This window comes from Platalea leucorodia, assembly GCF_965183815.1.
Source record: "Platalea leucorodia genome assembly, chromosome: Z".
NCBI lineage: Eukaryota > Metazoa > Chordata > Aves > Pelecaniformes > Threskiornithidae > Platalea > Platalea leucorodia.
This window is the reverse complement of record NC_138858.1, coordinates 25,466,420-25,492,055: the sequence shown is the minus strand read 5'-3', so window position 1 is coordinate 25,492,055 and position 25,636 is coordinate 25,466,420. Positions and strand designations below refer to the sequence as shown.

The 25,636-nt window shown below is 37.7% G+C and overlaps 1 protein-coding gene across 4 annotated transcripts in view; it reads right to left on the bottom strand.

Moving 5' to 3' along the window:
• Nucleotides 1–629: 629 nt before the first annotated feature.
• Nucleotides 630–25,636, bottom strand: part of PIK3R1 (phosphoinositide-3-kinase regulatory subunit 1) — a 61,282-nt gene continuing 36,275 nt past the window's right edge. For 3 of the 4 annotated variants that reach the window (XM_082335911.1, XM_082335913.1, XM_082335912.1), the window contains exons 5-16: nt 23,414–23,545; nt 22,331–22,532; nt 22,052–22,131; nt 11,646–11,748; nt 10,865–10,963; nt 10,559–10,739; nt 9,964–10,089; nt 8,770–8,912; nt 8,318–8,494; nt 8,156–8,224; nt 5,654–5,824; nt 630–5,196 (exon numbers count right to left, since the gene is read on the bottom strand). In XM_082335911.1, coding sequence (XP_082192037.1) covers nt 5,007–5,196; nt 5,654–5,824; nt 8,156–8,224; nt 8,318–8,494; nt 8,770–8,912; nt 9,964–10,089; nt 10,559–10,739; nt 10,865–10,963; nt 11,646–11,748; nt 22,052–22,131; nt 22,331–22,532; nt 23,414–23,545 — 1,673 coding nt within the window. In that variant the 3' untranslated portion in view covers nt 630–5,006. Of the gene's footprint in view, nt 5,197–5,653; nt 5,825–8,155; nt 8,225–8,317; nt 8,495–8,769; nt 8,913–9,963; nt 10,090–10,558; nt 10,740–10,864; nt 10,964–11,645; nt 11,749–15,330; nt 15,656–22,051; nt 22,132–22,330; nt 22,533–23,413; nt 23,546–25,636 lie in introns of those variants that run through there. The other variant, XM_082335914.1, reaches the window with a different exon arrangement.

Here is a 25,636-nt window from a genome sequence, read left to right as displayed (position 1 = left end):
AACCTTGGACAGAATGGGAACGGGAATTTTTTCTGCTTCTGAAGTGGCTGGCTGACTCCCCGGAGGACCTCTCCTGGGGCAAGACATGGATGGGCTCAAAGAAGTCAGATACCACATACCAGTACTGAGGGGAAGAAAACAATGTTCAGAATTGGTCTTGCCCAATCCCCCTCACTTCTTCCCTCTTCCTCATTCTCACATTGGTTTTCACAATTAGATGCAGCCATGAAGCTGGTAAATTACTTCTAGCTACAAAGGCTGACAGGCTGGCTTCATGCAAATCCGTGAACAAACTCACACTGATTTCAGAAGAACCAGAACTTCATCTGCAGGGTAAAAGGCAGATCACAGGTCATGAATATTGTACTGCTTTTGCAAAAGTATGAGATGAGTAGAACTGTCATTTTGGCACTGACACAAGACTTTTTTGGAGCTACTCAACTACTCCATTCAGCTCAATACATAGGATGGCTGTGAGTCAGCTGAAATTATTTGCTCCCTATTTCCCTCTAATAATATGAGCATTTGGGTCTCATTTTCAAAGTAGGCCACATATAGACAGCAAAGAATCAGCCAAGGATGCTGGTAAATAGACGTCTCAGTCCTTACTGAAGCCTCAACAAGTGAAATGCAGTTTCAAAACAACCTTTATTCTACTTGAAGACTTATTACAATTTTTAAAGCAACTTAAAAACAAGACACAGCTCCATCAACTCTATAGCTTAAACAAAACTTCAAGGAGGCTTGTTTTCATTGTTGCCTTGTAAAGGCAATTTACAACCCACTTCACCCTCCACCTCCTCAAAGACCATTTTAAAACAAAGTAATCTTAATGTTTTAAAGACATTTAACAGAACAGAGCTTTATTTTTAAAAACAAGAATAAAAAAAATAGCAGCATCTTGGGCAGCTAATGCAGTCTCATTAGGACAAGTGCAATGTAATGTTACTAACTCCCACAGTCCAGTTTAGTCTTCAACTGCAGTAAATACAACATGATTCTACATAAAATGTTGCATTTTGGAACCTTGTCCCATGGGAGGCATTGTGCTTTGAGCTGCCCATTTCTAAAGTGACCCTGAAAAAAAATACTATCAGGATTCACTTTCCCAACTTAATACCATGCATAGCAAAAGCACTGTGTGAAAATCGGCAGAAGTTTTCCCCATTAGAAGCATCTGAATGTTTTCCCAAGCATTATTATTTCATTGCCAATTACAAGACAAAGCCATTTCTTCGCTACAGAACAGTTGACACCAAATAGAAAATTTGAAGATTTGGTTTTACAGATTGCTTGACAAGATTTCTTAGATAACTGAACCATACAGACAAGATTTTTTTTTTAAAGAAAATATCCAACAACACAGAAACTCAGTTTTCTAACTGTATTTGAAAACATGCTGCACCCACAAAGGTCTAGTGTGCATGTGTGTGTGTCTTTAAACAAAGTTAATGATATCACTTACTGAATTCAGCAAAATGATCATGTTCGGTGAAAATGCACCTACACTGGAATCTAATCATACATAAACACAGCAACTGTGCACGCATATGCACAGATACACATCCCCAAACCTGCAAATTCAAGTTTCAACTTAAGGAAATCAGAAACTCCTGGTTTTGCTTGTGGGTTTTGGTTCCCTTATGTTATGTCCCATACCTTTCAAAGGCTTTGTGAAAGTGCTGCTGCAGTGCAGCATAACGCAAGGATTTAAAATAAAACAAAAAAGTCCCCAAATTAAAAAAAAAAAAACATAACAAAACAAATCCCACCCTTGAATCATGTTAGATGGAAAAACTACAGTCAATAGAAATACAGAAAAGCACCGTGTTTCTTCAGCTATATCCACACGCCTTTTTTCTGTATATATTAGTCCGTTTGAGATCAAATCAAAAGTGGAGTGAACAATATGGTACATTAAGGACAAACAGCTCTGCAGTGAATAGGGCCTTTGGCAGGACGTAGCTTTGTGCATTAAGGAGGGAGGGAAATGCACAGGCCACACAATACGTAAGTACCAAAGAAAACCCACTCATGCCAATTCGAGGGTGTAAGTGATGCTTGCAAATTGCACAGACCCTGTGTAGGCAGAACTTCCCCTTAGGAAGCCCTAAGCGCTCATCCCCATAACATAGTGCTTATTTCTCATTGTTGCTTGTGCAAGAAGAGCAAGTGCCAAATTTGCACGCACACTATTTTTTTTTCTCTGCTACAGCCACAGAAGAAGTGAAGTTCTACAGCACGACAGGAACAAATGATATCCCATACTGGGCTGGGCATGCTAAGGATATGGCTCACTGACATAGCAGAGGTTTTCTTAATATGAGGAAAATTAGATCCAAATGCCTTAACTACAATAAAATTTCTCGACAAATGCTATGTGAAACATCAATTCAGATTACATATATTTTGCTTATAGAGAAAAAAAATACAATTTTACTCGTAAAATACTTAACATTCAAAAATTAATATATGTTCAAAGAATATCTTGGATTGCTACAAGCAGTAAGTTGTTGTATATTGAACTAATTTGTAACTTCAAGCCCAGTAGTATAACTGGCATGCTAGAGTAATTGTTGGTGCTTTTCATAGTAAAACCCAGTTATTAGTAAACCAAATTTACATGGTCCTACAGGCCTGAAAAGGGTGTGGAATGAGGAAGGGAAGGGATGAAGACTAAATGTCTAGTCAGAAAAAATATTCAGAATAATTTTGCAAGTGGTGACTATCGCGAAACATTAACGTTGGTTGAATCTTGTTTCCTGATATAAATTCTGGTAAGAAAATACATCTATAGGAAAGCAAAAACAACCCACTGAAAAAAAAGAGCACAAAATCAAAATAAAATCAAAAGCCTTGCAGCCTCAGAAATGAAGGAATAATGTAAAAATTAAAAGATAATATAAAAACTACTGGAGACTGGCAAATTTCTTATTATTTCCAATAGCTTAATAAGCACTGCATACTTTGAATTAAAACACATGTATCTCTAAAACAGAGGTGTTATGAGAGAACTCCATGGGTCTTACTCTTTTGATTGTGTGTGCAACTCCCTTTAATAGTAACGGGTCTTGTCTTTGCATCTTGGGGGGAAGAATAAATTCATATGTTCCCTTAGTCAAAACTTTTCCAAGATTTCTCTAAACGTCATTATTTTATCAACTTGCAATGTGTGAATTTCCTCAGTGGTCAGGACAATAAATAACAATCGCAAAACACCCACAGTGCATTGTCCCAGAATTTGTAGTAAGTTTGCTCTAGTGAGATTCACGTATTTGTTTCCTTCAACTAAACCATAATTCTGTAAGTCTCTGGTGCCTGAAATTACAGAAGTGTTCACTTTGATACTGCCTCAGCCTAAAACCTTACGAAAATAAATCCAAAATGTTAAATATGATAGCCTAATCATTTTCAAAACAGACATTTTCCAGTCTTAATTAGCTCTATGTTGTATCCAGACGTTCTCAGTAAAGGTGGGAGCTTTTTTTTCACAATACTAATACAAAAAACAAACCTAGGTAACAGATTAGAGAAACTTCCTTCATATGAAATGAAAATACCTTTACATGCTGACAAAAGCTCTGCCACAGTAGGTCAAGAAGTCATTTATTTACTATGAAGAGTGGATTCATTCTGAAATCCAAAGTATCTACCCCAGTAGCCAAATATCCCCTGTTTTTTCTGCAATCACTACTAGAGAATGATACACAATATTTTGTCTTCAAAGTACAAAGACAACCATGGTAGAAGTTCAAAATGCTTCAAGAAGCAAACATAGCGTGGTACCGTATTCTAAAGATATCTCTGAAACAATATTGTTGGACTCAGTGATATTTTGTAATGTTCATATATTTTTTATTGAATAAAGCAGCTTTGAAGCTTATCAGGCACTGCCCAAAAAAATATTTAGTCAAAAAAAAATTACGAACTTTTTAAACTTTGAGCTAGTAGCTCAATATTCTACACAAAGAAAATTGTAAAATATTTCATAGTTTCAGTTCTGAAGCCAACTCTTGCTGGCTTCCTGTACATGTTTAAAAAAAAAAAAAAAAAAAAAACAAAATTAATAACAAAAAATAATCATCAGGAAAAATATTCTCAGGCAAAAGAAAGAAAGAAAAAAAAAGACAGGGAAACAAAAAAGAAAAACAAGCTTAACCTGTAGATGTGCTTGAGAGAAGACTACAGCCTAAAGAAAATTCAGTATTGCATAGCACAGTCTAAGAACTTAGCTTTCAGCAAACAGAAAAGGAAAAAGAGAAGCAGTTTGGTATTGATACTTTCCACCAACAATAGTTAGTCATCCAATACTATGTACATTATTATATACTGTATGCCATTGCAAGTCCTGTTTTCTTCAGTCTTAAATATATTCTTAAAACAGGATTTTTAAACATCTAAACAAAACACTTCCTGGCACTTTGCTATTACAATTACTCTGAACAACATACTGTAACTGAAGTCCTTTTAAAGTGTCCCTTAGAAATGAAAGTGCCATTCTGCTACATATCATTCACTAGAAACCAAAAAATCCACAATGCTGTGTGTCTGGATCCACTGAGTGCAGCAACACCAAATCCAAGCCAGGTCGTGACCACGAAATTCCAATAACCGAATGACAAAGACCTCTTACACCTTGTGGCTGGAGAATCCAATGTTCTAGCTGGTAAAGCTTCAGAAGTGGTCGTAAACAAGCACCATGGTTAAAGGCCTCTATGTCCCTGCAGGGAGATCAGGTTAGGATTTCTCTCTCTTGTGTTTTTCTTTTCTTAGTTAATAAAAAAAAAAGCACTTCAGATTAGAAACATATGGCCACAGCTTAATACTGTGATGTCTCCCACTGCAGTTGTGAAGGAAAGCTCTAGTCCCATCTGAAGACAGACAGCTTTGATACTGCAGCTCAAATTCTTGAGTAAGGCTGAAAGGAGCCTTCTCTCTCCAGAGGCCTCAATGTTGACAGATCTTTTCTTTAGAAAAAAACCAAACAACCCAGAGTATTAAGATCTTCATCGCCTCTGCTGTGTATATACTGGGTAGGCTAGTGTGACATTGAGAGAGTCATTGTGCTGCACAAGTGATGTGTGTTGATAATGTAGCACCAGTTCTTTGAGTGAGTTGTACAAGTTATATGGCTCTGCAAATCCATACCCAGTTGGTGTTTTGTTTATAACACAGTGCTTTACTTCTCCATCCACCCTAAAGAGGAAAAAAAACAACCAGTTTTTAGTTTGTCAGTACAGTAAAGTTAAGCTAGAAAATAAAGTATTGACAATAAATCTTAAGATGCTAGTCACTACATAGAATTTCTGTCTTCTGTGGTGGCATAATGGTAAAAGCCTAGGTTTAACCCAAATACCCAGATGTTCTGTTAGCTTAGGGAGGCAGGAGATAGGCAGGGCTTAGCAGCTGCACATAAAGGAGTGCATCCATGCTTTGGTTTCCCTTATTCTGCATGAGGCTCATCTGTGGGAGTGGCACAGGTTTGAGCTATGTAGGAAATGGAGCAGCAATAAGGATGGCCTCAGGACTTTTTGGTCTGCTTCTAAGCCCAAAGGTCCAATGGGATCCATGCATATGAAAGCGCCTATCTGCCCCTGGCTCAAGGTAGGTGCCTCAAATGTTGGTTACATCATTCCCAAACCAGGGTACATACACAACAGAGCAGGCATAGCAGCCTTGTTTGCTGCTCTCTCGAACAAGGAATGTTCCATCTCGCTTTCCCCGCAGCAAATTTTCAGCTTGGCTTCTATTGATATTCCCCACATTCCATGTTCTCTCATCATGATGGGGCAAGTCCTCATCATCTTCTACCATAGAGTATTGGCTGTTGAAATAGGACAAAATGTGTTTGTGAAACATAGCAGAACAAAATCCATGAATTATGTAGTCCCCATTTCCTGGTAAAACCAGGGATGTAAACCATGTAATACTGCACCGTTTAAACCACTGAATAAAAATAAAATAGAATTTCTGGTTCTTGTTTCTTTTAAAAACACTCATGTAAATCTGAAGAAGGATATAAAAGGATGCTGTGTTATCTTTCAGGATCTTCTGTGAGCAATTCAGTACTTCTACCGTTGCTCACTGTTTTGGTAAATAGCAAGCCCAACGAAATCAATACCCTCTGAGTCAGCTTCATTTCCAAAGATCAGAACACTTGGTCAGCAGTGAAAAATCATGCAATATATGAACTACAGCTGCTGCTTGGGAAAACTATGAGCAGTTGTACAGGTAGACAGATTAATTATTTATAGGGGAGATGGCTTTGTGGAAAGGGTGAAATAGTAGAGCGCTCTCTCTCTCCTTATAACAAGATTATGAGAAGTGCATATAATATAGGGCCTTCTCCACCAAAACAGCCACCAACTATAAAGCTGATTCAGAGTTATAGAGAACCCTCTGAGCTAAAGCCCACCATGAAATAAGATGTCTCTGGTTCAGCTGTATGGACATCACTTTGATATTCTGCAGTTCCAGAGCTCCCCACTCCACCAGCAGCCTGCACTGCTGGGTCCTGCCTCTCCTGCTCAGCTTGCAATCAATCTGTGTTTGGCTAATGTATTTATTCTCTCTGTAATAGGTTTTTAATCAGTTTTCCTTGGTCTAAGAAAACATGACTTCTCACTCATCTATAGTTCTGTCTTTCTGAAGATTCTCAAAGTCTACAGAAATCAGCAATCTCACACAGAATTTGACTTTTCAGAAAGAAGAAGGGTTCTTTTGTTTCAGATGACACTGTCTCTAGGCCCCCTATCCCATTGTACTCCTTCATCTTGCATGATATTCAAATGCATTCAGCAGTGGCTCCATTTTCAACCAGCACCTAGAGAAAGCAATTCCTGTTTTTCCTGCTGCTCATTATATTGATTTTTTTCTCCATTACAACTTTTTTTTCTAAAGCCATATTGTGAAAGTTCAATTTTTCAGCAGAAACCTGAGCACTTACCAGACTCACTGGCAAGAAGAGTCACAGAGTGAGAGAAAAGGAAGATTTTCTTTAAACAGCTTCACTTACTATTTTGATGCTACGTTAAAGCCATGGCCTGGCATTGTTCTTTGTCTACCATTTAAATGATGGGAGTACTATGGGAAACAGGTGCCTACATACATCTCCCTCCTACCACCTCTGCTAAGACTGAGTGAACAACATGACTTTAAAACATGTATGCCATTTCTGTCCCCTGCTTCTACCAGTGCAGCCACAGCAGAGAAGCACGATTTCCAGGAGAACAGTAGGAGACTCAATAAACCAAGCTAAATTAAAATAGATGTGGACAAGGCTAGAATGTAAATCCACAAAACAGTCATTGTCAGTCTGCTGCTTTTGCCATATGTTCAGCCAGCTAGTGTAAAAGGCATGCACAAGACACTACCTAGGCAGAAAATGTCAATATGAATATTATTCAGACAACTTTGTTTTCTATTAGTTCATTCTTCACTGTTACTACACTTTCAATATTATTTTGTGGCTTGCTTTTGTTTAAATTTGGTCTACATTCACACCACCCAGGTGCTGTTTGCTTTTTTCCCAGGAATGAAGTGAAATGTATTCATTAGCCAAGCCCCTGTCAGAACCTATAGTAAACTGAATTGCTGAAATGGCAGAACACTATCCTGCCATTTCCCAGAAAAATTAACCAGACCACAAAACCAGAGGACCACCCTTCAGCATATACAATTTTATCACCTCCAATAGCAACGTGATATACTGATGTGGGTACCACTATACTAGATAGCACCATAATACTAACACTTGAAATCTGGAAAAAGTCTGCCCATGCCTAAGAGATCTTCTGAACAATTTATCCATCCATATGGCATCTCTATAAGATACTAACACCTTATGATCTTTATTTTGCTTGTAAGAATAAAGACACAGGTTAAATTCCAGTGCTTTGCTATAGTAACTTGATTATATGCACTTCCCTGAATAATGGAGTGTAGGGATTTTTCTATTAGAAAGGACAATACGTGCATGACATAGGCATTCTAATACGTGCATGACATAGGCTGCCATGTGTTAACAGTGTGCATTGATACTGGAGACCTAGGCTTGAGATTTCCTCTGTGTGATCCAGGAATTAAATATGCTTTATCTCACTTTTGTGTAAGATGATTTGAAATACCAGAAATATTTAAATCTTTTAATACTCACTCTTCTGTATTTTCATTTCCAAGCCATTCATTTAGCTTCTTTTGCCGAACACCTTTTTGAGTCAGCCACCTGGACAATAATTGCAAATAAAATTAACTGTTAGTCACAGAAGTTGGATACCAGTTAAAAAAAAAAATTCTGTTAATTCATAATGATACTCACATCAAGTACTGATCTCTTGTCTTCCTCAGCTGTATGAGGTCTGGCTTAATGCTGTTCATACGCTTGTCTATCTCTCTATATTCAGCTGCTTGCTTCTTTAAATCCTCTTCTAATCTACGCCTGCTGTCCACAATTTCACTTATTCGAGACTTCAGCTTTTCATAGTTGTGCATAATTCTAAACGGAATAATGTGGTAGGTTACACTGATGATGTCTTATTGATAACTATATAATCTGCTGTTTAGTGGTGTAGACACTTAAGAGAACAGATTATTTCTCTAGATGTAGCTATACATTTTGCAAGCTCACATCTACCCCATTTGGGGCTTGCTTTGCTTACAACTGAACAATTTTAAACTTGGCATCTTGCTTTAGTTTTAGGCAGATATATACTTGGCATTGTTTCTTTCTTCAAAATCATACAATTTGAAATGCAAAATACAAATACTGACCTTTGTATTTCTTTTTCATTTCCTTCCCGCTTAAATTTTTCAATGTATTCCTTACTGTATCTTTCTTGCGTCTGGCACTGCTCTTCAAATATTTTTATTGTTTCATTAAATGCTTCAATAGCCGTTCTTTTCATTTGAATTTCCTGAAAATAAAATAATTGTTATTACAGTTGTTATCAGACAGAGGGGATGATTTGTTGCCTTGATCACAGAAACACTTCAGTATGTTGTAACAGAAGACTTCAATATCCCTTTACCAGAATGTATTCTGTCTGCAGAGCCTTACAACACAGAGGGAAAAGGCCTGTGCAAAAGGCTACCATGATGAGGCCTTCCATGGCGAAGTCTTCCAAGAAAGAAAAACTGCTAGACAAAGAGCTAGCTACAATCTTTGTTTTGTATAAATAAGTTTTATGTAGATAATTAGAGCCTTATGGCAATGCACTTTGACCTTCGTACCAACTAATGAGCTTAGAGACACATCTGGCCTTCTGAAATAAAACTGTAAGATATTGGCCTGGACAGGTCTCAAGAGGTCACCTAGTCCATCCTCCTGCCCCTACATAGCTAGGCGATAGCTAAGTCTTTTAAGTTACTAGTTGAAGTTGCCTGCACCTCTCCACCTTTCTTCAATTATTTTTAGGCATATTTTCTCCACATTTTAAGAAGCAGTCTTGATTCTAGGTCTGTAAAACAGCACTAATTCACTGGCACTTCAAGACTTGGATAATAATTGATTAAGTTGAAAGAAGGATAGAGTCAGCTTTTCATTCCTGCACTGTATCTACACACGTCATCTCTCTACCCTGCACAGATGAAACCAGACCCTTCAAAAACTAGTAATAAAACACAATGCTTCCCTGAAAATGTGTCCTGAAAACTGTAACTCAGCTTGATGAGATCAGTATGCAGAAGTGTTGGTAAATCAAGATAGTTCTGTTCTTGCTTTGGATGCAGGTGTCAGACTTGGGCACAGGGTGGGTTAGGTTACAGGTGGTGACTGTTCAAACATGAGTAAGCGATTCTACTATACTGAGCAAGCACATAAGGTATGTTTCCTCTTCTGTGCAATGGTAGTCGTGGCAAAAGGGACAGGGAGGAGGATGGAGGACAAAGGCAGTATGAATTTACAATGAAATTCTTCTAAATCTACAGAAGTCTTCCACCCTCCCCTTGGTTTCAAATCTAGCTCACCTGAGATGTTCTTGTGTAGTCTTCATAGAGTCTGTCATATTCTCGGCTTTTTTCTTGGAACTGGGTATTATATTCATGTAATTTCTTTCCCACTGCTTCAATGCTATCCTCTTTTACAACTTGATCCTGGAATGATGAGCAGAAGGAAAGATACTCCATAAAGAAACAATTATACTGCACAGATTTTCAGGATAAAACTGCTTAAAAATTACTAGGTAGTTAGATGATAAATGTGACTCTTCTTTCATCAATATGGAGATATAGTATCTATATGTATAATAAGCAAATGAGAAATTAATGACAAAAAGCAATTTTGCATTGCAAGTGTTCAGCTTTATACTGAAAATGATCTACCTCATCATTAATGAGTGGGATATTTATTAACTTAAGCTTATTTCTTAATAATGTACCTCCAGTATTTGAAGTTTTGATTTTTTATATGCAAACTGTGGAGTTGGTTTTAAATAAAAATATCTGGTTTTATACCCACTTTATTTGTTCAAGTATTACTAGTGCTGAAGTTCTTCATGACTCCTCAACTCTGCAGTAACATCTCTGTATTTAAGTGAAACACAAAGAAAATAGACCAAATTACCTGCTGGTACTTAGACACGGGATACAGTAATTTTACATCCAGTTTAGGATTATACTGGGCTAGAGATTCATTCCGGTAGTGGTTTATTAGCTCGACCACAGAGTTGAAAGTTAATGGGTCAGAAAAGCCGTATTTTCCATCTCGGTGAAATATTTTGATTAATTTGTTATTTCCTCCTTTCCTGCAAATAAAGTTTGTTGAAAAGTTAGGCATACTTCAAGTACTATTTCCTAAAGAACACTGTATTTTAAGCACAGTATTGCATTTTACTGTCAGGCATTACAGACCTAGTGTAACTAATCTTACCTTAGCGTAAGTGTGTAGTCCCCATGCATTTTTGTTGAAGCATCTCGTACCAAAAAGGTACCATCAGCAGTGTCTCGAAGCTTCTCATTTACTTCTTCTCTAAAATGAAAGCAAAAGTAACCAATCATTTCAGCTGCTTCTCACTCCTTTATCCTCTCACTGTGCTCTAAATTCTTGTGTTTTAAAACAAGTGGTTCTTATAAGCCTTCTTGATCTCCATATTAATAAATACAGTTATTTAATAGCTTATTTAACATTGCTGGAGAACAACTGTGATATAAAAATGGTATATACTATGTCCTCTCACTGCTGGACAAAATTATATTAATGCAAAGGTCTTTCTGCTTGTTCATACAAGCCTGCACAATTGGAGCAGCCAGTGCTGGTCTAATGTGCCTATATATAGTACAGTTAAAAATGTTGCTAATATATGGCACTTGTTAGTCTGGCTTGTTAACTATTGTGCCTACAGTTGAGGTTCTGGATGAAAGACAAGAAGAAAATACTTATTTCTTGGTGGTGTCCTGTCATGCTAGCATTTCATATAGCTATCTTAAAGTAACAGAACAATCATTTCATATACTATATTCTAACTGACTGCCAGTAACTTTTTAGTCATGTTTGGAATAAAACCAACCATAATATGTTTGTGTTTGAAAATATTGTAAAAATGGCTCTTAGACCTGTATTTTTCTATACCTAAGCATAATAGATACACATAGTATAACATAACAAGAACATAAAGCCAAACATAAGAAATACATGTCTTGAGCTGATTTACCTTGAGATATCTCCCCAGTACCATTCAGCATCTTGTAATGACATGTTGTTATTCATGCCGTTGTTAGTTACAGTACTGGGTTTCGGTGGCTTAGGAGGCAGTGCTGCAGAGGACAGGGAAAAGAAAAAGTTGATTATAACTCACTGAGAACCTGACCATATACTCCTTGAAATTACACATTATTACACGAATGAGAACAGCTACAAAATAGAGTTTTCCATCACTAACAGTCTTTGAAAGACATTACAGGAATCAAGATATTTTACTGAAAACAATATAATTCAACAAGAAAGATGTACTGTTTCAAAAAAGTATGTTACTCTTGCGATAATGTATTTTAAGCAAAATATAACACCACACTCATCTCCTCACCCTGTGGAGAAAGCATTAGAGGAAAAAAAAAATCTGAAGTTTGCTTTTACCTTCTTGCACTATCTTCAGGTGAATATAAATGATAAAATATGTAAAATTTCTTTTTTTTTTTCCTCCCATGTAAAGATCTTAGAGGAACGTTGCTGCTTCCTTACCTAGAAGCTGAGTAATAAAAGATGCAAACCCACAGCAATACTGTATATTTTAAAAAGAAGAAGAATTGGGTCTTGGTGATCCTCAGCATTCTGTGCGATGATTTGCCAAAAAAACACTTTAAGAAACCCATCTGTGACCCAAATATCCCTTGTGTTAATCTTAGTATTCTACAGAATAAATTGTGTTCCAAATGCCAGGACTGATTAAAAAACCACATCCCCCTTTTCTCAATGTCAAAGCTGCATACCAGTGGGTGCCAGAGAAGATACTGCAGCACTCCTGACTGAGTAGTAAGGGAGACTACACTGGAATCAGGATTAAAAATCAACCCAGCTCTTTTAGTTCTCCAGTAAGTACATCATTCCTTACGAATGTCCCTGCCCTACATATTATGACCGGCTATAAAAGACGATGTTTTTAACGCTGCAATGAATATCAAGATAGTATAATATTTTTATATGATATGAAAAAATGATGCAATATCAGGTATTCAATTAATATTGCCAGATTTAAAAATCTGTTTTTCCTCAAACAATCCAAAACAATGATTTGTAATCACTGTTTCAGGAAATAAAAGTGTTATTACAGCCTCTCCTTTTAGTCACAGTGTGGAACAGAGATAGCAAAAATAATAATAATAAAAAAAAATACAGAATTTTAATGATATAACAGCAGAACTAGAACTACATTTGACAGAATAAAATCAAAACAGAAACAGGTCAATTCAGTAAAAATTCAGTTAAGTAAGCAGACAGGTATTTCTACAGGTTATGATTCTAATTACTATAACCATGCACTAAACCACAATTTAATTCTAATTTATGCATAAAAGGAAAAAGAAAAACTATTTGTATCAATGATAAAGTAAAGAAATCCTACATATCCACTAAGAATTTTTCAGCAGCTATTGTAAAGACCAAAATGAATTAAGTCTTCCGTAATAAGACTGCAGTTTTACCTGGTGGATCCATTTCTATGTAAAACATCAAGTCTGTGCCACAATTTATATCTGTCTTAGGGTATTCTATATCCAGTTCTTCCATATTCCAAACAGTATTGTACATTTGTATGAGTTTCACTGAGTAAGCTCAGATACAAGAAAAGAGTCAAGCTCTCTTTGTAATGGTGTCTTGGAATTCATTTTAAAACCTATAAGGGGCTGCACTGTAACCTATTACATCATAATCCTCAGCCAATCATGTCAAAATAATGTCACCAGACCACTCCTGTTTCATCATTTTGTTCTACATTAATCTTAAAACAATTTCAGTTTCGGAAAGAATCTACATGTAGCAGAACTGCAATATAAACCTGGTATTACAAACAAAAGGAGCGAGTGGGCTCTCCTCGCCCGCCTTCCCAGCTCGTTTTCCTGACTTTGCAGCATGGTACAGTCCAATCCTGGCAGGATGACAAAAGGCTGATATGCTGCAGCACGTAGCTCTTACACACACGCGCACACAACACACGCGCACACACACAGGGCAGCTCCCTTTAGAAGTAGGTCGGTCACATCTCAGTTGCATTCTCCTGCTTGGATGCCTGAAGTTTACCATTCAAAAACCTTTAAAAGGCTTCTGGACCTACTGCAGATATTAAAGATGCAGAAGGGAAAAGAGCATGACTCTGTATGTCTGCGTATCCATTACACACCCATTTTACACACACACAAACGCACAGGGGCATATATATCTCCAGATAATGAAATATGGATTATGTTTTTAAACTGTGCAGATTTCTATTATTTTAATGGACACACAGGTCTGATATAATTGATATTATTATATAAAATGTGCTTACTGCAGAGATGTCTTCCCCCCCCTTATCATTTTGTAATAAAATACAATTCCAACTGATCTAGATTAACTCATTCCGAAATCCAAAACCCAAATATTGTAATCTTGCATTCAGCAGACTTGCCTAAACCGTGGAAGAAAGTCAAAACTGAGCAAGATCTTGAAACATGATTTTGCTGAACATAAAAAGCCAGTCTGCCAGGACAGAACAAAATTTAGTCTGCCTTTTCACACTGTTTCTCTGTCCTATTCTCATTGAGATATTTATCAAGTTAATTGTTTTTAAAAGCGAGTCCCTTGTCAGTGTCTCCTTCCTCACTTGACTTTATGTCATCAGTATCCTCCTACCATTTAGCAGTATTTCTTCTTAACTCCCCCCCATTGCTGAATGTAACTCTCTCAGACCTCTTGGAAGAAACACACACAGAACAGACTATTAATTCCAGAGCAGAATGCTATGCAAAGCAATGTGAATGCTTTATACTCACTATAATCTATGGGGGCAGAAAACCAGATACCAAAAATAACCACAACAAAGAGTAGCTGTAGCAACTATCTGTGCCTACATCATAAGAAATCTTGGTGCGGCTGAAATGTGCTCTATCTCACAAATACTCATTAAAAAAGTTAACACAATTTATATCCTTCCCAAATATTTCACACATATCTACCCCCTCTCTGTGCCCCTCAGCAGCTTACCCCTTTCAGACAAGCATTAATATACAAGAACATGTCTGGAGTACCAACAGCTACAAAAAAAAAAAAGCATGCTAGTTTGCTTTATACGTTAACAAGCTTAGATTCATTCTGAAGTAGACTCTTCCCTCCCTGTTTAGGTAGACGTGCTCCAAAGATTCCTTCCATTTTCAAAATGAAATAGGATACTTAAAATTATCCCAGACACAAGTCCAAACACTGAACTCGGAGGTTTAGCCCACCTGCTACCCAAATAGTTGAGTTGCCAAAGTAATTATTTAAATTAGGTTATAAAGATTTCCTACAAAGACTACATTGCTGCATTTAGGTCTCATGTGGGATCAGTAACATTTTTTTATTCCGCTGAATAAAATCTTTCAGGAAAAATTACTTCGCCAGGGTTTCACTGGTGGCCAAATTCTTGACTGCCCACACTTGTGTAATCAGGTTAGTGCTCAGCTCAGACTAGCCTAGCTTGCAGGCAAGAAAAGACAGGAGGCAGACAGGCAATTCCCCCTTCCCTGTATAACCTGGAGAGGTACTGAGGCACTTGACTTTCATTCACATATTTTAAGACCATGAAAGCTCTACTTGGTAATCAGTTATAGTAAAATACTTCCACAAGGTGATGAAGAAAACACACACAGAAAGTCAAAATCACTTACTTTGTAAATTATGCATCACAAATGCTCGCCCTTGTAATACAGCCTGAAAATACAATCCAATAACCTGAAAAATTAATTGGTTTCCTCTTATAAAAATCTTGCTTAAAAAAAAATCCCCAAACTCCTTTTACTAAGAAGCTTCTCTGAAGCAATGAAGAAAAAAAAAATTCTGAAAAAAAGATTGCTCTGCTTTCCAACCAATGTTCCATAAAAATCCCTAAAAAAGCTGTAACATGCAGTGCGAAAATCCAAGCCTCCTCTCTCTTCTTAACTGCTTAAAGCTCTGTGCTCTGCAGAAGGTATCCACTTACTCTGGTTCATCATTAAAAAGTGAACCTGAGTTTAGTACTGTAAAAAAAAAAAAAAAAAGAAACCACCACCCTTGGTAGCTTGCACGTCTCTCAGATAAAGATCTCAGTTTCATGATTAACTTGGGCAGGTTCAAATATTTGCTGAGCCAGGGATTTCAGGTGGGGGAGGGGGAGCCAGATTCAAAGTAAAAGTTGTCATCGGCTAACAAGTGGCCAATGCAGGGCTAACTTTCTCATCTTAGCTAAGTAAATGAGAAGACCATTGTAAGAGGCCTTAAAATAGTCTCTGTTGCTGGCTGCTGAGTGCAGTATTAAAGTTGAGAAAACATCATGAACAAGCCAAATACAGGAAGTGGCTAACTAACTTACTGCAGAAAAAGAACAGAATCAAAATCTTCCTTGAAAAGGGCTGCACCTCTCAGAGCAGTCCTGTGCAAGCAAAATAGCCTGCTTGCAAGCACAGCATCACCTCCTACACACTCACGCTGGATCACAAGCAGAGGTGCTGCCTGAAGACCCTTAGCATAATGCTGTGAGGCATTTTATCCGTTTCCTATGAACTGAAAATAGTAGAACAAACACCTGTCTGTATCCATGGTGTTTTCCAGTACGTCAGTATTGTTCATTTCTTGGGCAGGCAGGCAGGAAAAGGGACTGTACAGAGAGGCAGCAGTTTAGGTCAAATATATTTTCCTTGCCCCAGTGTTTGGGGAAGATCAGACTTACTAAAGGAACAGAGCAGCAGCTGAAGAGACTGCTCCCCTTTGCCTACAGAGGTTAACTTCTTTGCCAGCTATACTTTTACAAGGAAATAAATTCAAAGTGAAAGGAGTAGCAGACCACAGGATTTAATTCAGAGAAAGAAGAGAAGGGGATTAATATTTTCCTCCCACTTGTTGGAAACGGTGAGAAATTCTAGTAGCTGTGTTCCTTGAGATCAGCTTGTGCTCCTCACGGCAGTTGAATGGCACTGAAAAGTTTTCACGTCCCGAACACCACCTACCAAAATCCTCCTATGCTACAAAATACCAAACCCACTTGTATCTCATAATGAAATTCCAAATATATGCAGTACATTTTTGATGTTTTACAGTTGATTCATTAGCTTCACCTATAACAATCCCTTGCTTTTCTAGTTTTAGTCTTTGCCTACTAGAACAATTGTCAGTTCTATATATAATTTAAAGCCGCACAGTCATAAAGGTACGGCCTACTTCAAATGGAGATGGTAAGCTGTGTTTCTGAACTAATCCATCTTCTGACAGTAACTGATATGCCTCCTGTTTACTGTTAAAATTACAGAAGGGGTTGATATCACTTCTTGGTTTATAGGGCCACAATACAGAAGCATATTCTCAAAGGAGAAAAGGCAACCCAAATCTGGTTCACTGAATTGTTTATCATTTTAAAAAGCACAGGTACCCACACAGAGATAAAAGATAAGGCTTTGTTCCTAAGTCCAACTTTTTCTTTTGGATTCTAGTGCCTTGTGCAAAAATGAATTCCTAATCATCCTGCAGAAGGGAATCAAGTGTCTTGTCAAAAAAAGATACTGGCATGCACACACCTGCATTGTCACACAATTGCCCGATCTTAACTTTTGCTTAAATTTACATTTCAAAACCTTGAGTGGTGCCCATTGAGTCTGAAGATTTGTATCTGCAAAAAGTCATCAACCTACTATTTTTTAGAGTCATACTCACAGTGTCCTATCTATAAAGTATATTTTTCCTAAAAAATGATGTATGCAGCAGGAAGACAACTGATCAGGTTTGACAGGCTTGCGTGTGTGTGTGTTACATATACTTACATATAAATATGCACACATATATCGATCTAAAAAAATCTAATAACATTGTACACGTTGTTTCAGTTTTACCAAGTACTTTCAATTAGGTATTGAGAAACATGAAGTGTAGACTACCGTCAAAACCTAAACCAAGAATACAGCGTTCCTAGGTATGGTGATTAACAAAGCATTTTGCTCTCCATTACACCAGGTATAAAGCCTGATTTTTATTAGCTTAGAAGGGGAGCCCTCTGCCGGGTGAGGCACGGACGCGCAATATCCCTCCCGTCCAACGTCAGCTCTCCCCGGGACAGACTGCCTTCTGCACGCTCCAAACCGCGCTCGGCACTGCCAACAGTCCAGCCAAGACCATGACATGGTGCAGAAAAGTCCTGACAAGGGACAGCGTTCCTACGTATTTGTTTGTGTCCCCAGGACACTACCGACAGGACTGTGGGATGAACCTGACCACTGCAACAGCCCAGGGGAGCTTTGTGTCTGATTCCAAGAGGAATGCTACCGCGCTTGCTAACATTTTGTGCAGGTAAAAGCAAAGCGTCTGCATCTTGGTGATACGGCCAGGACTCTCACCCCATCACCAGCAAGTGAGCCGTTATGCATAAGGCAGTCTCATTACCTCACTCATTCTTAGCTACGATTGTGTAAGTAGTAAAATGTACCTCTTCATGCTTAAAACTGCAATATTTCACAGCTTGAGACATCATTTACAATGTTCTTTACAAGCAGGGAAACAGGAATAAACTAGGATAGACAGTCTAGCTGAAGCAGCTCAGCTTGAGTTAGTTCACAGGCCATTAGAGGCTTCAATTCATCCATACAGGGCAGCAGCTCCTTCCCGCCACTGCAGCAGCTCTTCCTCTGCTCCTCACCTGCCCGTCTACCCGCAAAGCCGCCGGCTCCTCACGTCCCCTCGCTCTCCCGCCACGTCCCCTTCCTCTTTGTCTTCCTGAGATAAGACACACCTTCACCTCACACACGCAAAGCCACTCCAATGGTCCTTAACACCCGCTGACCGAGAGGACCCCCGTCTCCCTGAGCACCCCCCGAAAACCCCCTCCCAACTCTCCCATCGCCCCACCTTCCTCTGTACGACCTGCCCTTCCAGCTACCAGCTCCAAACCGACCGCGCTGCCCCGGGCACCCGCTGGGCCCCACGGACAGCTCTGGGACCTGTGTCCAGGGCAGGCTTCCTCCAGACAGGAAAGCCAGCAGCCTTTATAATCCTTGAAAATTATCTGAAAAAAACATCCAATCTTTTATACCTACAAATATAGCCTTTTTTTCATTATTTACCTCTAAAAGCACACGTGCTTTCACACCTCTGTGTGACGTGTGAGATTCTGTGAGACATGAGCAGCACTGTTAGCTATGTTACAAGTAAGATATTTTCTTCTAATACTCCTGTTTTGAATAGCATAGAGACATCCACTTTGTTTCTGACTGTAAAATCAGCATTACTCTTTAAATTAACGCCCGTGTGGCTGTTCCTCAAGTTGGGATATTAAAACAGGATGCTAAATCACCTAGCTTGCCCACTAACACCACGTTTTGGCTCTCCTACTGATAACCTTGAAGAATGAGACAGGAATCAGAAAATGGATCTGGTTACCAACTACTCAAAACACCAACCATTTCTCCAATCTTAATTCACCTTCAACGTTACTTTGTCTTCACCTACTACACGCATAGGCACAACAGGTATTTTAACTTTAGTATTTTAACTTTCGTGGAGGGCTAAGCACTATTCTAATTCACAAACTAAAATGCATAGTTTGCTGTTGAACACTCTGACAGAGCAAAAAAAAAAAAATCAGTCCAGAGTTGTTCTGTGATAAAACAATCATGTAATGGCCTAGAAGTAACTCCTGGTTTTGCGTTACAGTGTGCAAAGCATCACTCTAGCTATAAGACGTCCAATTAAAGATGCCCAATTTAAGATACGTTCAGATATAAGGTCCAATTGTGTACTTTCTATTGCTTTGAGGCAAGAACGATAATTAGTGAGTGATGCAATAAGAAAAAAACCCACAGTTGTGCAAAGATCTCCTCCCTATTCAGATCAGTTATCTCCAACACTACATTTAATATATCTACGTACTGTGTACGATATCCCTAAAACTTCCTGCATAGCTTGTTTTAGACAGAATGTTTACATCCAGGCTCAAGAATAACAGAAAGAAAAAAGAAAGGAGGAAGCTGTCACTCCAGCCTGTGAAAAAGAGAAGAAACCTGGCAGCACTGGTTTGCCTGTTGTGGCTTAGTTGTCATTGTATTACTTTCAACAAGTAAGATTCTTTCTGCTTAAAACCTCGTAACTTCTCTATTTTTAAAATTCTGTTACAGATTGTCATTCTCAGAACCCTTACATGGCAAATAAGTTACCTTTTCTATGAATCTTCCTTTTATTACAATGTCTCTAAACAATTTTTATGGAAACTCAAGCCACTACAAGCAATAACTTGAAGATGATAATTCTGAAAAATACATCTTAGAGTCTTCTATGAGAACTATAAAAACAGAGCACGTCAGATGATCAGGTCACTGAATGATTTTGGTGCGGAAAACAGACTTGTGTCCTAATCCTGTAAACTTACATAACATTCTATTAAGACTCAACTTTTGAAAATTATTCAAGCGCTTTACAGGCCTAAGAGCAGAGGCTAGCTAACCACAGACTACAAAGCCTGAAAATTTTTAGCTGAGGTTTTTTTCACCATATTAATAGGTGTGCAAATGTTCTACTAAAAAACATTCCACTGCCCAAGACAGACTTCGAAATGCGCAGGGAAGGAGTTCTATTTTTTAACAGATCATACAAAAAATGCCAGGAGGACCCTCAAAATAAACTATTGCATTGCAAAATATTAATTAATGCAGAAGCAATATTAAAAACAAGCATATGTTAGATTATAATTATTAATGTTGTGTCAAACCCTATAAATCTGATGGATACAGCCACAATTCTTCAAGTGCCCTAACGATACTCTCAAGATGACTAGACTTCTTGTCCTCATTAGTAGTTCTAACATCAACACATTTCACTTTTATACTTTCCTCATACGAAGCAACTCAGGATGATATGCGACCAAGTGATCTCTCAAGTGCAACTGAAGAAACTCTCACTTTGACACTTAAGAAACTCTCACTGTTGACCCTACCTTTGTAACCTCCCAATCAGTGCCTCTAGCTATATAAATTTATGTACTCTAAGGCATTTGCAAACATATAATTTTAAAAAATGCTATTAGCGAACTCTTTAGAATATTAGAGGATTCAATAATGTATTTTGCTTTTTAAGGCTTATAACAGGTGGCAAAGAAAATAATTCTTTAACTATTATATCAGAATTGCTCATTCTTGGTAAATTAGGACAAATAGTCATTAGAAGTTTGGACTCTCCTGGTTGTTATGAAGCATTAGGAAGAAAAATACACAGTGGTTCTGGAAATGCCTGCTTAACTATTTTGACAAAATTGAACAAAACCAAATGGGTACAAACTAGCCGAAAACAGACGTACACTAAATGTTAGGAAAAGGTTCCTAGCTAATAGAGCTGGCAAGGTTGGAAAAGCTTTCCAATCAAAGCAGTAGAAACAAAAATCTTAGCCATTTTAAATTAATCTTCATTAGTTGAGGAAGGGGATTATACAATGTGCCTACCTAAAATACGAGAAAAAAGGCATTTTTCTGCTGCTGTTTTTCTGCTGCTGTGTTCTAGCTCTTCAAATCTTCAGCAGCCTTACAAATCCTACTGCCATGAACTTTACCTTGTACTTTGAATAGAGAAGCTGGAGAACTACAGCCTGCCCAGTGTTCTGTTCACCATCGCCCTATCCTTTGTTCAGATATTCTCTGTTAATAAGCTGTAAAAGGAATTTCTTTAAGCTAACATCTAAAGTCCCCCTGCGTTAATAATTTCCTTTGCACACAGTTTGCAACTCTGCCTTACTCCTACCAAATATGTGCTTTAAAAATGGGGATTTTTGGATGAATTAGAGGTAGCTTTTACTGTTTGTTGACTAAATTAGATGCTAATTCACAGCATAAATACAAGTCTCACCTAACTTTCCTGAATGGGGTTTTAATATTTTCTGTGTTATTTATTGATATTGATAAATAAATCTTTTGAATCTCTGGATTAAAAAATACATATATGTAAATAAAGGGGGAAATCTTACTTTCTTCCGATTATATCTATCTATATATCTAAATTTGCCTGGGAGTAGAGTGAGAGTTAAATAAAATCTCCAGAATTTAGCCCCCCCCCCCCCCCCCCCCACTGTATGATATGCATTCTATTGGTTTACAGGTCTTAAAAATTCACAAATTCCTATTCACTGTTTATTGAAAAAGAAATGAAAGTCCTAAGGCTGTACAAACTATGGATACTGAAATGATTTTAATGAAAAAGACAATTTCTTAGAAAACAAATGTTGCACACCATAACATATGAACAACTTCTACTTAGTTCTGTAATTATGCACTTTTGCGTTAAGTTTGATTAAAAAGAAAAACAATGAGCATTTATTGTCCTTAAGTTGAATTTTAATATTTAAGAAAACAATGGTATATAACTTTTAAAATTAAAAATAGTTTTTACCTGGTACAGGCTGTCTCTCATTCCATTCACTTGTGATTAAAACCTCTAGGATTTTTATGTGGTGTTCAGTATTATCAGAGCTGCAAGAGATGGATTAGACAGTAAGAACTAGGAAAAATGCAAAAGTTTACATTAGAATTATTCAAAAAACATTGGAAAAATTTACAACAATGCCCTCCACATTAGAAGTAAGGTCAGAAAATTAATTCATGAAACCTACTTTTGTATATAACTGATTCATATTTACAGTACAAAATATAATAAAGATGACACACATACCTTGCTATCTGGAATTTGAAAACCAGAGGGCTGAAAATTTCAGCCAGAGACCTTGCATTCAAGAGATTTTTGCTGGAGGCCTGACAAACTCTGAGGAAATGTTTGAGCAAATACTGGAGTGTGAGCCAATACTGGGGAGGTATATTTGGAGATCTGATGAGTTTCTTCAGCAACTGAGCATATTCCTCTGAGCTCTGCAGTTCTGCAAGCAAATAGATAAAAGGCTCTTGATATCAGCACAGGAACATTCAAAAAGTAAAATGAAACTATATATGACTCCTTTGGAAGCATCAATTTCACAGAAAAAAAATAGTAATTCTGTCCTTCATTAATGCCATAAGACTTCTTTCTTCTTTTGAAAACAGTGAAATGCTCAAGGAAGAGTAAAGAACAAGTATCTAAAAGTCAAATGGAAACAAATATGCATTTTGGTAAAAACCACAATGTGTTCAGAGTGTACTGGTAGAAGTCTGTCTTGTGTTTAGCGTCACACATGATTGGGTAATTCTGAGATGCTCTAGATAAGTCTCACAGGTGCTGTTCTAACTTTGAAGGTTACCAGTAACAATATCCTGTCCTCAGATATATAACAGAATACTTGGCCCACGTGCTGAAAGCCTGTAAGGTGTACTTGTTTGAAATGACCACTGTAGATGATGAATCTTACATGCATGTATTTCTCACTTCATAATCTGCAACTCCCAATGTACCACAGAACACCATGACCTCTAACACATTTACTTTGTCAGCACTGATAAAAAGTTAAAAATTAGCTTTCTGCATACAGCTAAGTCCTTGATTTTTCCCCCCAGTTTTTCTACAGTCATTCTACTTACTAAAATGAAGAGAACTGTGTTATCCCTTATACTTTCCATTATGTTTACCTAAACAGGTAAGTAAATAATGCAGATCTGAACTGAAACAGCTTTCATCAAAAGTGGGTGAAGGTATACATGTTTTCTGAGATGCTGCCAGCTTCTGCATAATCTTCTCTGTTCTGTGGGTGACAGCTGGACCACTGGATATTCATAATCCTAATAAAAGCTTTTTTGTTTGACATTTGAAATAATGTGGTAATCATACCTTGAGCTACAGAAATCATGTCACTGTAAACAGCTGCTGGAATGATGGGATTTGGCAGGTCCAGGAGATACCTCTTGAGAGCATCTGATAAAGTGTGCACATCAAATGTCTCTAAATCCAATGAAGAGGCATCTAAAGGGAAAGAGCAACATACTTTTTAGACATTAGAAACTGGAAGAAATATACAGGCTCATGATATTAGGGCTTTATACCAAGCCAAAACTACTAACTTATATCTGGTTTGTGGGAAACAACTCGTAAGAAAGAACGTAAGACACCAAGAAACATCGCTGAGATGAAGAAGATACAGTGCTCAACACCATGCCCAAGCCTTTGGCATGTGATGAACGAAATGGCTTCCACAGCTGTGTGTGGCCTTCTGCCATATGCAGTGCAGGGCTGAACTCAGAAAAACGGTAGTGACTTGCTGCATGTTGGTAATGTTATGGAACATTAGAATATTTTTAACAGGTTCCTGTTTTACCTGTAAATATTTTGTGTAAGAAGTAAGTATTAATCAAGGGTTTGGGCAAACACAGCTTCTCTACTGGTAGCTACTTCTGTTATGACTGGAAGTTTGATTAACAACTTGGGGCTCCAAGTCTGTAAATATTTATGTGAGTAAGTTGAAACAAATATACACGTGCGTAGCTGGGTGCTTGGTGTTTTATGCAGCTGTTAGGATTTATCTTGTAAAACCTGATATCCTTGCAGGATAGTTATGACTTGGGCTAAGGTTTGGGAGTGCCACATAAAGGACTACTTGTTAGCACTGGAGCAAGGAATATCAGCAGAAAAAATAAGAACAGGAAAATACAGAAATGCTTACTTAGTGCAAGCAAGATTAGGGTTCATCATAAAACATGAAACTCTGGTGCAGTAAAGTCCTAAATGTTTACAAAGATCCACATTTGGTACAAGAATTTAGAGGTATTAATGCTGACCAACTTTCTAGGCTAGCCAAGTCCCCTGTAAAATAACTCCTGAATCTATTCCGCCAGTTTAAACCACATTCAACAAGGAGGTAGAGGAATCAGATATGTGGTGTGTTTACACATACTATGAAAAAAGGCAGTCAAGAGGGAGTAGTGAGAAACTTAGTGCTCCTCCATCTCCTTTCTGTTTTCCCCAAAGGAAAGTGTACAGTATGGGCTCAATTCTTATCAGACACCAAAGAATCTACATGAGAAAAAAGACACTATGAATGGCTCAGATGATAAAAAACTTGCAGTATGGGTATGAATTCTACAAGCACAATTATGTGCCAGAGAATCCAACAAATTCATAAGGAATAGTTTGCATTAGTTTTGTTGCTCACATGATGTTTTTTATTTCATAAGCCAAGTTAAACCCTGGTTCTTTCAGTGTTGACCCATTCTCTGAAGTATATCCCAAATCATTGTAATAAATACGTAAGTAAGAATAAACTTGTGGTACTCTGCAACTCTTTGGGTGTAATGTCATAAACAGACCTGAACTCTTCCATCTGCCAAGCTGGCCAGATGCAAGTCAGCTTTGATTTTGGAGCTAGATAGCAGTGTGTTGAAGCTAACAGGCAGTTATCCAGTTAATATGGACAGCATTTTAACCACAAGCAGAACAGCACATTAAGGCAGTTCACAACTTTGAGACCAAAGCCAACTTTGCTCTCTGAATTAGCACTCTGCTAATTCAAAGAGAGTAGGTGGAGGAGATGAGACCTGCCTGTATCCATTTATCTGGACACCCACTGCACCGGCTCTGTCCTGGAAGATTCTGATCCTATCTTAAAGAGAACTCAGAAAGATACAGTGTTACTACAGGGTAAAGTCCTGTTTTCTTTTCTCAAACCTAATTACATTTTAAATAAGAATACATGTAAACCACAAGTTCTAGACAAACCTTTCATAAAAGTGCACTTCAGTTTAGAGACTTAAAAAGGTATTCAGATAAATTAAGTGATACATTCATATTGGTGCCATAGAAAATCTGGATTTATATGGACGGAAAAGTGTAATTGCAATACTAAAAATATGGCTTAGGCTGCTAGCACCAACGTGCATATCTCCTCTCCCTGTTTGCTGCACTCATATACTTCTTCACTCCCACCACAGTCAGCAGAGGACAGGATGCTCTTTTGATTTGAAGGAACGGACAACTCATAGTATCACCTCTCGTTCATTTTGTTAATATTTGCAACTACTAAAAATGAAGAGAGCTAATTCAGTTTGAGTTTGCTTCCTT